Source organism: Chaetodon trifascialis, chromosome 20, assembly GCF_039877785.1.
Source record: "Chaetodon trifascialis isolate fChaTrf1 chromosome 20, fChaTrf1.hap1, whole genome shotgun sequence".
Classification (NCBI taxonomy): Eukaryota; Metazoa; Chordata; class Actinopteri; order Chaetodontiformes; family Chaetodontidae; genus Chaetodon; species Chaetodon trifascialis.
In genome coordinates, this window is record NC_092075.1 from 6,509,914 (window position 1) to 6,525,228 (window position 15,315).

Here is a 15,315-nt window from a genome sequence, read left to right on the forward strand (position 1 = left end):
CACACTGTGAACTGTGGCAACAGACTTTATTTACTCAACACCTGCAGGTACTAATACAAGACACAGAGATGCAGACAGAAAACACCACTCATGGACTCCTCACATCCACCAGCATCTTTAAAAAAAAAATGCTGGCAAAATTAGAAACACTTGCAATAAAGAAAGGATCTGTTAACAGGTCAGATATTACATTACGAGTCCAACACAGTGAGTGGCAGAAACCAAAGAAGTAAAGATGGGAACAGAGAGGATTACCAAACCTGTATGAGGCACCGTCTGCTTTCAACAAAGTAGAAAGTATCCTTCAAAGCACTCATGAAATTACTGTTTCTATGTAAATATATACACACACGCTTTTTACAGCTCCTCGTCTTTCAATGAAAAACAAAGATAATTAAGTTTTTCGTTCTGCCTTATCACACCGGCACATTTCGCCCACCTTAAAGCAAAAGAATGACATTTGACAAATATGCTTATTAAAGAGTTAACTGTTCGCCAGTGAGACCAGAAGACTGAGACCACTCTCTGGCTCTGGTGCAGATACTCTCATCTCGCTGTAACTCTCCACCACACACCAACAAGCGTATTTCCCGAAATGTCAAACTACTCCATTAAAGCCGATCGTAAAAGCACTTCATTTGAAGTGGAAACGGATGTTGGATGTTGCGTACAAATTAAAGTTTATTTAAAAGGTTCGTTAACTGTTCCAAGACCATGCATCTTCATTTGAAGAGTGTGCTTAAACATCTGAGGGGAAAAACAAAAAAAGAAAACAAATTAAAGTTCCTTACAAAAAGATTACATTCTGCATGCTGTACTGAACCGGGGGGGGGAGGGGGGGGGGGCAGCTCACAACACCAAAAGTCATCACACAGATGAGTTTACTCCAATGACGGCACAAGAATCTCCTAAAAAATAATTACACCAGCACAGAAACATGTTGTTGAATCCTCGTTCGCTGTTTTGACAGCTTAAGATTTTTTTGCCATTTATAGATAGATGTCATGGTGTGTGACAGTGAGGGGAGGGGGGCACATCTACCCAAAGCGGAGGAATGTAGGCTCTGAATAGAAGGAGCAAACAGTATGGCAGCATGGCTTCAATCTTCTTCTTCACTTCCTTCTCCTCAGAAGAACCGACCGGAGAACTGCCGCACGCTGAAATTAGAGACAGATGAACGTAAGGACATTAAAAATGTTTACCTGAACACGAGCGTCAGCTGTTAATGCTGGATGCTGTTAAGGCACTTTTCATGTGGAGCACAATTGTAAGTAATAAGAAGTGTGCCAAGGTCAAGGCTGAAAATAAATGACGTCTGCGAGAAGCAATGCGAGCGCTGAGCGGCTTAGCCATTTAGTGATGCGGAGAAAAAGGAAGTGTCTGTGAGCTGAAAAGCTCTTTAAGATGAAATACTGCTGTTAGGAAAAATAAGGCTCAGCACCCTCATGCTCTGGCATAATGTGCAAAATTAGCTTTATCTAAGGCGGCTAAATAGATTTCAGTGTCATTTTTCCGCTATTTCTAGTAAAATGTTACAGAAGTTTACTGAAATTAAATGAGGACTCAGTTACCAAAACATCAGCACCATTTAGGTGTTTGTTACTGATCTTTTGTCAACTTCCGGATCAAAAACTAAGGAAAGACGAAACAGAATGTGATAACTTGCTAATCCTTTTTTAAATTAACCAAACTGAAAACAGCACAAAACATAATATTTAATGTTTGACATCATCAGCTTCGTAAATATCTGCTTATTCTGAATGTGATGCAGCAACATGTCTCAAACAAGTTGGGACAGGAGCAGCTAAAGACTGGGAAAGATGTGGGACGCTCCAAAAACACCTGTTTGGATCATTCCACAGGTGAACGGGTTCACTGTAACAGGTGAGAGGATCATGATTGGGTATGAAAGGGGCATCCTGGAAAGGCTCAAGTGAGGATGGAGTGACGTTCACCACTCTGTGAACACATGATTGGCTAGAGGACGTTACTACACCAGCTTGGCTTATTTTGGGAATCGGGCTTGTATTGAGATTATGTGTTTTTAACCTGCGAGAAAAAGTTAACCTTGGGAAGAATGAAGTGAAAGCAAACTATGACTCAGCAGCTAAAAAAGATGCAGTAGTAAAGGAGCACACAGGCCCTCAGAGGAAGCCGCGCTGCTTCAATGACAGGAGGTTTTTGGGGCAGTCGGAGGAGCACGTGCCTGTTCTGCAGCAGGTACTGGGCATTCTGGATCTGGTCCTGTGTTCCTGTGATGGTGATGATGCGGTCCTCAGAGCCCTCTAGTGGTTCATCAATCTTGATGGATGCCCCAGACTCGTGGCGGATCTGCTTGATCCTCTGGCCGCCCTTACCGATGATGGAGCCAGCCAGCTGCAGGACAAGCACACAGAGGCCAGCTGAAAATGGATTTAGGCGGGAACTGTCTTTTCTGTGTTTCTTCACCGCAGGAGTCACTTTTTTTTTTTTGTGACAAGACGTCCTACTCACATCTTTCGGGATGGTGACTTGTGTTGTGATGACTGGGCCTCCAATATCGCTGTATGAGCCTCGACCACCTCCAGAAGCAAGCGAGAAAGAACACTTTAGGTCAATTTGTCTTTAACTACAGCAACGCAACAAGTGGAAACGATCCCTTGAGGTTAGGAAACAAGACACTGGGACAATAATAATCCATCCCCACTCACCAGACTGAAAGTGCTCCCAGGAAGAATTGTTGTCTTTGAAAACATTGGAAACAAGAAAGTGAAAAATGAAAATACACCACAGGGACAAAGACAAGAGATAGTGTGATAGTAACTCAGCAGATGCCCAAGACAAAATCCATTTTCTCTCTACGAGCTCTAAAGTCATGTCTTTGCTGTTTAATAGGAAACGTCCATTTGTTGACGTAACTGCTGGGGTGTGGGCACATGTCGAAACCTGGAGCGACAGCTTTACGACAGACTTTAAACAGGCAAGCAACGCCAGCGAGCAGGCAACCAGACAGGTTTTAAACAACTGAGCATTACAGGTAATGCGGAAGAAGAAGGACAGCATGCAATGAAATGTGTGTTATCAGCCGTTAAGTAGTAAAACCACGAGTTCAGCCAGAGGACAGTAAGCCAGACCTGAAGCAGGAAATCAAAAAGGAGTAACCAGCTGATACACTTTTATCATTCATTTTACTTTTCTATTCGCTTTAAAATAGCTTATATACTCAGTGTCCATTTTATTAGGTACACTTGTTAAGTCTAATACAACTGTTCTGCCATAAAGTCGACTTTTAAAGTACTTATAATGTAGAGAGGTGTTAATTAAAATGTGTTTTAGCACTGAGGTCAGAGTTCACAGTGGATCTGGACTGGACTGCTTTGCATTCACTGGTGTTTCTAACACTCTGCCCCCTCATGTATGTACACAGGTAGGACAAAAAACACCTTTCAACATAATGCAGTCCTGTACAATACCGCCTTAAACTGTGACCTCAGTAACAAAGATAAGCAAAGTTACAGATGTTTGTAAAGATAGAAGTCATGTCATGGCAGGTGTACCTAATAATGTGGACATGCAGTATATGATCTAACCGATAAGACAGCCTGTGTGGTTGCCCCTGCACAACATGTTGAAAATCAGTGAAAGCTGAAACTATGAAAATAAGTTAAAGACAGCCATGATTTCCACTTGATGAACTAACTGTAAATCTGTGCTGGATTTGCATAAATATCAACACTCACCATATCCGCCTCCACTCTGCATTTCAGGAACGATTGGGAGAAAAAAGATGAACATAAAACTGTTTTAATGGCACAATAATGAAAGCATTCTATCAGAGCCTTTCAAAGACTTCAGCACACACTCAGGATCCGTTCGACACTGTGCTACCGACCACCTGGCTCGCACTGAGTGGGATCATTTCTGTATCCAGAACAGTCTGAATTACCTGAGGCACAGATTCAGCAAGGTGCTGGAAATGTTCCACCAGGATCTGAGTCTGAGCTGAATCCACAGCATTAAGCAGTCCCTGCACATTTTCAGTGACATTCATGCTTCAAATATCCCATTCCACTTTATCTGAAAGGTACATTATTGGTTTGAAATCCGAGGCCTGCGGGCCACTGAAACAATCTGCAGGAACTTTGGGACCATCCTGAGATTAGGAGCGTTTTGCCAATATTTTTCTGGAAGTATTAACTCAAAAACAAAAAAAACAGGATGATCACAGCAAAGATTCACCTGCTCAGCAATAACGTAAGGGCAAGCATGCGACGATGGCACCTTTAAAGCTTGAAGTACCAAAAAGCCGACATGTGGACACACAACCGTACTCCCACAGGGATGCACACTCTCGATGCAGAGCAGCTGAGAGCGTCTGCATTTACACCTGCAGTTCGAGCCCAACGTGCACGACCTACTGGCAAGAGGCGCGCTGGTGTCGACCCACCTGCAGAAGTCACTGCAGATCTGCAGCATGAAATGTGCAGCTGACAAACTGCAGCAACTAAGTGATATGATTGAAGCGATGCCATGAAGCATGCGGGTTGTTCTGGGGTCAAAAGGGGGTTTTCTAACTTTAGAGTTCACACAGCTCTCAGACTTCTGGTTTGTCTGGAGTTGGGAAGAACAGGTGCTCCAAACAGATTTTTCAATTCTAAGATAAAACAACACGGGGTGGGATGCAGATGGCATTAAAAAAAAAAAAATGAACGATGCAAAGATAGAGGTTGGAAAAGGAAAACGTGCCACTGAACTATTTTACATTAAAGCAGTCACAGGTGGCGACTAGAAGAAACTAGGTCAGCGCATGAAAACTTATTTAGTGCTTGACCTTTTTTAAGTAAAAGGATTGAGGAACAATCTGGGATATTCCTTTTTTATAGACATCGCTTCATATTTGAGACATTTAAATACAAAGTAATGAACTCCATGAAGCCACTGACTATTCAAATTGCTAAAAGGGAAGTCCCAATTAGAACAAGGTCATAGCTTCAATAAATAAAAACAAACATTTCTGCTTTGCAACCTTTTCCATTAACGTATCCTGTAAACCAGATGTTGTATTCATGAAGCTTTCAGATGAGTAATAAGAAGCTTTGTTTGTTATCTAAGGCTGTCTTCTTATCGAGTCCAAGTCATTTTTCATCTCTCGAGGCTGCTGAAATTCATTTGCATTTTGTTAAGCAAGAAGAGAGACACATGTCTGATATTAAGGCTGTCCTCAAGCGCACCGTGTTTGTCCTCAAATCCAGACGATTGACGGACGTCTGCTGGTATTCATTCAATCAAATGCACTTTGACTTCTTATCCGAACGGTTCGCTCGCAGCCGAGACCTGAAGGGAACCTGTCCGGGAACTGCTTTGGTTTCATGTGCCAGCCTGGTGGATCTCTGGACCACGTACTCAGCTGCTCCGTGGTAACCAAGGAGACAACTGTTGCCAGGCAACAACAGGCCTACATCAGTGTGCGTACACGGTGAAAAAGCAGCGCGGTGACCGTGCCTCCGTGCTTGTACTACACTCAGAAAAAGGAATTCCAATCACCCCATCTGAAAAATAATCCACCCACCACACACAACCAGGACGCTGCGAGCAGCAGCACCTGTGAACATGGACGCCACTCACCATGCTGTCATAGCGGTCTCCTCTGCCTCTTCTGTCACTGCAGACAAAAGGGTACACGTTAGTATAGCTTCTCTACTCCAGATGACACTTAACACCGCAGTATCAAGCAGGTCAGCGCTGTTCGGTTAGTATTTAGAAAGCTGTGAGTGTGAGAGGACATGCAGGCTCTACAGATGACCTGTGACCAGACTCTGAATCAGGGCCGATGGCTTGACACTCAGCCACCGAGCAACTTTCACTAATATCTGTCACTTTGAAGAGGAATGAACCTGATGACAAACCTATGCCGCACTCACCTTGGTCTGTCGTCCATGCTGCCATGATAGCTGCTGTGTGAGAACCTGTCTCCCCTGCAAACAATGACAGACAGGGAAAGAGTGTTGGACAATGAAACAAACTGCATCTGAACGATTGGGTATTTAATGTGTTGGTCTCACTGCAGGACTGTCAAAGCTGTCACATCGCTGTGCTCTTCACACACAACCTTCTGTCTTATAATCATGAATCCTGAAGTCGTTGTGGTTTGCAGGCTACATGGCTGACGGGACGGCCACACGTTTAAGATCTTTCAGCAGGAGGAATGCCTGACGAGACTGTCTCCAAGCTACGTTTTGTCACAAAAACACATGCAAGAAGTGACTCAGGAAATGACGTGATACCTTCCAAAATGGATGTGCATGCAAGCCAAAAACAAGGAAGAAAAGGAAACGGCTGTGTGTTGGATACGATTTCTGGCTGCTGTTCCGGTGCTCTTCCATCTCTCCTTCTCGACTCCTCCCCTCCCCAAGCCCATATCTGCTCTCAGCTCAATGCATGGCTCCAATCATGAGGCTGCTATCACACCTAAAGTTTGGTTCTTTGGTCCAGAACACGCAAAACATTGTACTTTGTTGCCTTTTAGCTTCGGTTCAGATCATCTTCACACTGAATCTTTACAAACCAACAAAGTGCTGTTAGCATGAAGTTATATGGACCAACAGGTACCCCACTGATTGGACAGGGTGGGCTGCCTCCATCCTGCAGCATCATCACTACATGGATCCACAGGGGGCAAAGCATGCACGCGTCTTTTGAGAATATTTATCTGGCATCACAAAGAGCTCAGGAAAAAATAACTATGAGCCTCTCTGGTGGAGACGGCAACTGGACCTCCTCTGTGAACCGCACCAGAGCCCGCACGGGAAGCAGGAGGAGACCCCCTCTTCAGTCTCGGTCTGGTTCTTTAGCGCACGCCAGATTGACAGCTTCCACACCAGCCAACACAAAGGAAACCACGAGGGCAAATACACCAGAGTTTGTTTTAACGAGCCAAACTGGTTACGCGTGAAAGCACCCACAGTAAGTGGGCCCTGCTCACCCTCCTCTTGGCGGCGGTGGCGGGGGAAGAGGAAGGTTTCGCGCTCGGCTGCCCCCTCGTCCACCTCTGCTCAGCGGTGGTGGAGGACCCCGGCGGGGGCTCAAGTCGTCGTAGTCTCTTCTGGATGGAGGCAAGGGTCTGTTGCCACGAACGGGGGGCAAGCGCTCAAAGCCCCCACGCACACGAATGGGGAAGCCGCCGATGGGTCGTCTGCCTCTCTCCTCAAATAACATGGTGAAACCGCCGTAGTCGTACGTCTCGTCGTAGAAATTAGGGTCATAAGGCTGAGCACGACCTTTGATTGGTGCCTGTGGAAAGAAACAGAGAAGATTTCAGGCTCTGTTCTGAAGTAACTGCTGGAATTTACTGATAAACACACAAACGCAACTCAAGTGTTGACTTTTCAGAAATGATATATCACATTAAAATGATGGAGATCAGCTTGTCAAAACTATAATAACTATTCTTCCATCTGCAGGAGATGAAACACATGACTGTATAAAGTGTGTTGAGGCTTTCAAGAGATCTCAGAGATGTAAACTCACCTCTGACACCAGCTCCAGGATCACTTTTATACATTCAATGACACGTTCTGGCTTTCCTCCCACCAAGACGACTCTGTCGGTGGAGTGTGGACAGCACTCCTGGAACAGCTTGATGGTGGTCTGGGTGTTCTGGTACACAGAAACATGTAAATATCAGTCTTAAATCCAGACTATCTGCCAAACTCACCTGCAAAAAGAAAGTACTCCTTTCATACACGTATCTGATGTCATTATTGCGACTGAAACAACACTAATTCTGATGACATTAATTCATCTCCAGCTGCTGGTGCAGAGCATGATGGACTGTCCTACCTCTCTCAGCTCCTTTATCTTGGCACCTTTTACCCCGATGATGCCCCCTGCCAAGCTCTGATGGATCAGCAGGCGAAGCTCACTGTCAAAATCAATCCCACTGTAATGCTGGTACTACAGAAACACAAAGCGAGATCAGTCAAGTCAGGAGGGCCTGAAACGCTTCCCACTGTTGACTGACAAAGCGTTTCTGCCTTCAGAGATTCTACGTTGGCAATGCAAGAAAAAATGATGGCGACCTGATTGTATGCAAATATAATATGGATATATAAGGAAAAAGAAAACAAACATGTAAACAAAAATAATAATATTGGAATTTATCAATCCCCATAATCTTTTTTTAGATCAGCACTACACTGTCTGACACAAGCTGCTTGAATCGCTGCAGTCTTGTTTTAGGAAGACCTGGCCAGGAGTATCATTTCAGATTAGCTCAGTCTCACATCTCTAATATTAAATAGTAAAATCAGATGCATGGGCAAATTTTAGAGGCAGCAACTGACGAAACTTAAAAAGACGGCGAATAATTGCCGCTCAAATTGTTGCTGCATCGGTCTAAAAACTATTCTATGACATGAGAAACTCTCAATAAATCATCACAGCTTTTGCCAAAAACAGGAAACTGTACTGTTTAGAGGAGCAGCGACAGCAAAGACTGAGCTCATTAAAGAAAACAAGATTCGACTGAGCAGTTAGAAAATCACCAAAAAACAACAACCTCAACAATAACAGTGAATCCCCACTTCAGTGACAGACAAAGGCTCTGAGCTTGACAAAGGTGGCAGTTATGACCGAGGCGCTGTTTGAAAAATAGATCCAAGGTCAACAAAGTCAGATGCATAATGTGCTTTTAGAGGCGCACAAAAGCTGGAGCAACAGAAGTGTAATCTTTCACTTTGATGTTTGGACACATCTGAAGCAGTGTGTGCCAGCTGCTCCATATGGATCTATATTACTACAGGCTGACATCACATGGGAGTCGGCGCAGGCGTTGGTCTGCACAGACCGGGCTCTCACTGGCCTGTCACATGAAATATTGCGGTTTAAAGGTGCAGAACTTTCTTGAACTCAAACGAAAAAATTTCTCGTATTTTTCACGCCCATGTTTATGAGCTGGCTGTCTTCTTCGTCCTCACTGCATTTGGTTGTCGCATTGTCGGCACATTACTGCCACCGACTGTCAATGAGTGGAATAGCACAAAACCAAAGGCAGGATGTGAATTACGCCGCCGTGTTTTCCTGCTTCACAAGATACCTCTGAGGCTTGTGCAGAACTCCATTATAACGTGAACTTGAAATTGGGCATATTCATGACCAAATACTATTTATATAAACCCTTTGGTCAATTCCAACAAGTGACGTATTTCAAAAGGCGACATCATCGACCATCTTGGAGCACCCTCTGATCATGTAGACAAAATGAACAAGACGGTGGCTCACCTCCTCTAGAGTAGGTATGATTTTCAGCAGAATCTCTCCAATAGTGTCGATGCTGGCATTCACACTCAGGATCCTGTTAGGGACCATTTTGGCCGAAAGGAAGCAAGGCATTACAAGGGGGACACAATGCAGAACACAAAGCAAAACCTGACAAAAACGTACGTGAGAAGCTGTCCAGCAAACAGTCACGGACAAACTTACGAAAATGTTTCAAACTATGAAAGGAAAGATTAAGACTGCTGCACAATATGCACAATGATAACTTTTCCCCAACACTACACTGATTAAACAGGCAGCTGACATGCACTCAATCTGATATTATTCTCAAAGTAAGACAAGCCTTGGGAGGATGGGCAGCTTCAGAACGGCTCAAATTAACGTGAGACTGGCCACACAGAGTTGGGGGAAGGGGTGTGAGAGAAAGAGAGAGAGAGATCTTCTATTACCATCCCACCACCAGCAAGTTGGGGAAAAGGAACATAACAAACTGAAACAAAAGCTTGCCATGACAACTGCGCCACCAGCACACCTTCTCATTGTGACCAGGGGTTGGGGAGGAGGGGAGGGGTGGAGAGGAGAGGGCTTGGGGCGGAGGTGAGGAGGAGACGAGGCGGGCAGTAGAGAAGAGTAACACAGCAGAGGGGTTGAGGTGGGGAAGGAAATGTGAGTGGTTACCAACTACTTTGTGGCACAGGACAGGAGCAGGGGGGTGGAGGGGTTGTGGGGGTTATGAAAGGTTTTGCAGGCAGATCTGGTCTGATGTGGCCTGAGAGGAATTTAACAGAAGGGATGCAGCACAATGAAATAAAGAGACGGCATTAATGAGTGACAAGAGTGGGGGGACAGAGCCTCCGGACAAGAGCCAGCGCGCTCTCAGAAATCATGGACAGTGATGCTGGAAACAGTGGGGGGTGAAAGGGGGGGTGGAGGAGAGGGGGAGGTTGGAGGTAAGGGGGCCAGGTGGGCCACAGAGGACAGAGCGAGAAAAAGATGTCTGCTTTCCACAAGTTACATGGTAAAATTAAACATCACAGCTAGGGCTGTGCGATATGACGGTAGAAAAACGTCCACATATTTCATTTCATATTATGATGCATCGTTCATTTAGCAGCTCCCAACGGTGTCAGCGACATTCAAGACAAGGAACAGGAACGCAGTGGCAAAAAAAAATGCTGTTAGGAAGAAATGTAACAGCCGCCTGACTAACGGTTAAAAGTATGAACCGGCACAAACAGCATAAACCAGCACGACCTGAGCAGACACGTTCCAAACACTAACAAGACATAGCATTTGCTTTTGGGAACATAAAAGCAAACTACTCAAGAACAAGGCATTATGGGAAATGTGGGCAATCGTTAGAATATTTTTCATCATTGGGACGACGCACGGACACTGGCTGGAAATTTTCCAACGCAAGCAAACATGGATGAGAGTGAATGGTTTATTTCGGACGGGAGAAGAACGGCGTCCAGCCAAGACAAAAAGAGGAGCTTGCACCTAAAAGATGGGCTTCTTCTGTCGCACGGATTTAAAAGTCTGGTGCAGACCAGAAAACCGTGAAACACCACAAACCTGTTTACTACTGACGCAAGAAGTAAGGAAAGAGTCGGCAGGTGAGAGCTCAAAACAAACCCCAGACTCATGACACTGGGTTATTTTGTTTGCGACTAGTTAAAAAGTGTTTCCCTTAGCTTTATATACCTTAAACATTATATTTTTTATTTTGTTATATGGCTAAATGAAGGTATAAACAGACAAAAATAATCAAATATGCACCTTTTATTTGTTGAGTATGTAATTCAAAGCATAATAAGAAACAGGCCTTTCCATGAGATCGTTTAAAAATAAATCATTCACTGAATTTTCAGAAAACGTGTTACATCGTGATGTGTATCAGCATCAGGATATGAGATTTTAGTCGTATCGCACAGCCCTAATCACAGCAAGGGAAACAGCCTCCAACAGCTGTGCTAATCATAAAATACCAACTACTTGGTAGTGGGTTGTCAGTGATTCTCTGCATGGACAATAAACTGTGATGAGGAAAAGTCCAACTCAATGGAGATGCTTTAATGGACAGAAAAATCAAAGGGAACAATACACGTCTCTTACAAGTGGAGGAGGGGGGGTGTTTGGGGGAGGGGGGAGTATACTGTCGTGTATAAAAATGTTAAAATGAAACAGAAGGCAGGTTATCAAAGACATGTGTTTCACTGTTCTAATCAGGCAGTGAGGCAATAACTGGTGGGACATACCGCTCTGGGCCACTGCTGTCTGGGACTGATACACTGGCATTGTACTGCATGGGCCGAGGTGGTGGTGGTGGTGGTTGTGGTGGTGGTTGTGGTGGAGGAGGTTGGCAATGGGCGGGGGCATTCAATCACAAGATGTCAAGTTAGGCGCCCGTTTAAGGAGGGGCACGGTTTATGGGCGGGGCCAACCGGGAGTGTCAGGTGGGCGGGCGGGCGGGCGTTCAGGGGCGGGCGGAGGTTGGGCCAACGTCAAGGTGGGCAACGCAGGAGGGGCATGTCGATCCAGTACATGGGCAACGGAGGAAGGTGGCCAAAAAATAAAAGCAAAAAAGTAAAGGAGAAGGGAAGAGGGGGAGAAGGAATACATTTTTAATTGAATACACGCTAAACTTTGACCCAAAAGTGAAATGAGAGACTTGAAACTGTGGTGAGTGAAGAAGAACAGGAAGTGTAACCTGGACAAAGACAAGTATAAAAAAAACAGTCTGGAGCACTACAGAGGTTTACGTCCCTTGGAAAAAAAAAACAACTATCCACTCAGGCTTTCAGGCACCTGTTGTCACTTCAAGGTCAAACACCGTGAGGGCAACTGGAATCAGGTCGAACCTCAGACTGCAAACAGAGTCCGACAGATCTGTCTAACAAGGCCGTCCTTCTCTGTGCACGTGAGCCAGCTTGGTTTCATCGTTACAGAGAAGTGATCTCTGACACGTCAGTTCTTGTCAAACGATTAAAACCTGCCGGCGAGAAACTTGGACCGTTTCTGTGGGAATCCAATGAGCAGGGGGGTTGAATTACTTCGAATTTAGTTTTCGGGTCCTTTCAACGTAAATTGGGAATTAGCCAAATGAATTTTCTCCTCGCGTGCAGAAACGTTAGCAGCATTTTGTCCATTTACTCACGTCTGTGCGCAGGGCTTTTATGTTCTTGCCACCTTTTCCGATAACAGCACCGGCATTCTGCGAAGAGAAAGAGGGTTTCTTAACAAAAAAACGCCTTCATCAGTATGAAAAAAGTGGCCCAACCGCTAACGCCGTTTGAATGGGTCGATCTTTACTTTGCTCTGAAGCAGCACACGCAGCTCCACCATCTCGTCCGTGTTGCGAGAACGTTTGAAGGCCTGCTCCTCGTCCATGTCCTCGGCTGGGCGTTTACCTGCGAGGGAAGACAATCCAGGCCAAATCTGAGCCAGGCGCTCATTCTGTGCGAGGTTTTCATCGGTCACAGCAGACGACCTGGGTAATAACTTTAACGCCACACACTTTGAAACCCAGCATGGCAGAAAAAAAAACAACTAATCTTTGATTCCTTCTACAGGATTATCACACTTCTCTAAAAATAAAACCTTGCTATAATCTTACATAAAAATGCAACACATGGCGGCTAAAATTTAGGACTCTGCCGCCGTAATGTTTAGATAAAAAAATGCCAAAGGGAAGCAAATTATCATGACTTGCCACAGCCACTGAAGGGTTAATCTAAGTGACAAAAATATAAATGCAAGGCGAGTGCTAGGTCTACAGGATGTTCCACCCCAAGAACGGGTTTCATTCAGCAGCCAACTGTAACCTGGATTGCGTCCAGCATCGCCATGTACCCTTCCTGGATTAAAACACGGGCAGATCTGCTCTGGGCCCACAGAACAGCAGTATCTTGGAGAGGAGAATCCCTCAACCATCTGACATGTCCACATGCTATGCGGTGCCAGCCAGAAATGTTCAGTTTTTGTTTTTTTTCCCTCCTCCTCCCTCGAGTGAACTAATTAGCCAGTACATCTACACACAGACTCAGTTCATTTTCTACCTGGTGCTTGACTTCATTCAAGCAGTTTACATTACGGCCATGAATGGCCACAGCGAAGATGTGCACGACCTCACCATTAGTGTCGGTGTTGCTGAATGCGTTGTCGTGATCCTGCTCTTCAATTTTCACCTCCATTGTCTTGCACCTGCACTGGAATGCAAACAGGCTCCTCTCCCTGGATCTGCTGAAGGAGACAGCAAACGATACAATCAGGCTACCGATGGTGCACGCAAAGCTCAAATATTCAAAATAAGACTGCAACTAACGACTATAATCCACCAGTCATTTTGGCCCATGAACTATGTCCATCACCTGTTTTGTCCAATAAACAGAATAAACCCACAGGCATTCAGCTTACCACCATATAAATGAGGAGAAGCAGCAATACTTGGAAATCAGGAATGTTTGATAATTTTGGTTGATAAATGACTGAAACAATTATAAAAAAGTAGATGGCAGTGGTTGATCATTTGGGCAAGTGGGCCTAATGAAGACAAATGAAATGCAGTACACAGCCTGCAGGTGTGAATGATGTCTGAGTAGTTCAGTCAGGATGTAAAAACACAAGTGTCCTTCGTGTAACTGGGCAGCATGGGCTCTGCTGTGGGCAGACAGCCCGCCTACATGCACTGCCCACCGCCTCCAGTTGATCACTACACAAAGCAGGCTGGACTTCTGCGAGCATCATTCCTGTACTGAGGCCTTTGAGTTACAGGGAGATGCTGGTCAACGCCTACATAGTTAGGAGGTTTTATCTTCCGTGGGTTTTCAAGAGCACACACCGTTACCCCCATGCACGAAGGGGTCTCCAGACAGCGCACGTTCACAGCTGCATTAGCGCCAATCAGAACAAATTAGCCGTTTGTCGTGAACCCTGTCACGTACTGTACCGTTAACTTATATATCGAGCATTTTCCCCGTTTTATCTCAGACTACATCCAAAGCAGCTACTAGAGGAGACTGTACATAAATTCAACTGCGCAATTCTTTCCACTCGAGGGGAAAACGGGTTTATCACCGGGTCTGTCTGCCTGCAAACAGAAGTTAGCTAGCTTCTTGGCGTTGAGGTTAAGTTGACATGACTTCGCTAAGCTAGCAGCTGTGCTAAGCTAGCCAGTTGATTTCTGGGTGTTCTGCGAGGCGTGTCTGCCAGCGACGGTGGACACGTTGCGACTGTACAACAGCCAGGGGCGACAAAAACATGAGCACGGCGGAGCACTCCAGCTACCCCTGACATGTCAGCGGTGAAACCTAGTTACATGAACCGCAGCTAACGAGCAGGTGAAATGACGCAACGCTGGAGAGCTTAACAACATTTAAGAGTTGGAAAACAAACCTGCAGCAAAACCACGTTCACTGCGGTCGTCCACGGTTTCCTCGCCCAGAGACGTTCGCACGTTTTCAGCATGGAGCGAACACACAGCGGCGGAGCTCGGTTCGTCGACACTCGCACGGGGGTTTGTTACTTGCGTATCTCAAATCAGCGCGAGCGGGCGGAGCTAAGGCACATTAAATTCACCTAACGGAATGGATATACCCGCATGGCCACGCAGAACAATGTATCAAACTCTCTTTGACTTTCGGGTGTCTTCATCCCGAGTTCAGGCTCGCAGGCGGCTCCTCCACTCAGAGTGCCGACAACCCCGCCTCCTACGGCAGACACTCCCACCAACAACTGCTGCGTGACTGCTGCGAGCGAATATGACTGTCAGGTCAGATTATAGATGGATCTACAGGGTTCCTTTGAATCCCACAGAGGGTCCTATTCAAATCTACATATTATCCCGAATCTAACTTGATTTTGAGAATAGCTTGACGTCCATGCGAACTAAAAAAGTGACTAGACTTGTTGGACAGTCCTAAAACCTGCAGCTTATAAACTTGTAAAAGCAAGAAATGGTATTTACTCATCCACAATTTGGAGGGGCTACAGGGAATAACCAGTTATAATCAGCCGATTAACTGGTCAGCTGATGACAGAAAATACGCCTTTTATGATTTC

At 45.3% G+C, this 15,315-nt stretch overlaps 1 protein-coding gene across 2 annotated transcripts; it reads right to left on the reverse strand.

Annotated features, from left to right (window-relative positions):
• Positions 1-9: 9 nt before the first annotated feature.
• Positions 10-14,784, reverse strand: hnrpkl (heterogeneous nuclear ribonucleoprotein K, like). 2 transcript variants are annotated; one of them, XM_070989044.1, is made up of 16 exons: positions 14,650-14,784; positions 13,388-13,497; positions 12,568-12,665; positions 12,413-12,469; positions 11,514-11,557; positions 9,259-9,331; positions 7,819-7,932; positions 7,507-7,635; positions 6,962-7,269; positions 5,901-5,954; positions 5,605-5,641; positions 3,720-3,735; positions 2,691-2,723; positions 2,494-2,561; positions 2,207-2,376; positions 10-1,157 (listed from the first exon to the last, which is right to left on the reverse strand). In XM_070989044.1, exons 2-16 carry the CDS (start codon positions 13,446-13,448, stop codon positions 1,127-1,129), a joined length of 1,293 nt encoding a protein of 430 aa, XP_070845145.1. In that variant the 5' UTR covers positions 13,449-13,497; positions 14,650-14,784; the 3' UTR covers positions 10-1,126. The 2 variants fall into 2 exon arrangements, with proteins under 2 accessions (XP_070845145.1, XP_070845146.1); XM_070989045.1 differs by having other exon boundaries at positions 13,388-13,494; positions 14,650-14,779.
• Positions 14,785-15,315: the final 531 nt, after the last annotated feature.

Excerpts from the sequence above, each read along its gene's own strand:
- hnrpkl (XM_070989044.1), bottom strand. The coding sequence starts at position 13,448 with ATGGAGGTGAAAATTGAAGAGCAGGATCACGACAACGCATTCAGCAAC. Across the intron at positions 12,470-12,567 it reads GTGTGCTGCTTCAGAGCAAA|AATGCCGGTGCTGTTATCGG; the intron begins GTAAAGATCGAC and ends TTCTCTTCGCAG. Across the intron at positions 2,377-2,493 it reads AAGTCACCATCCCGAAAGAT|CTGGCTGGCTCCATCATCGG; the intron begins GTGAGTAGGACG and ends CTTGTCCTGCAG.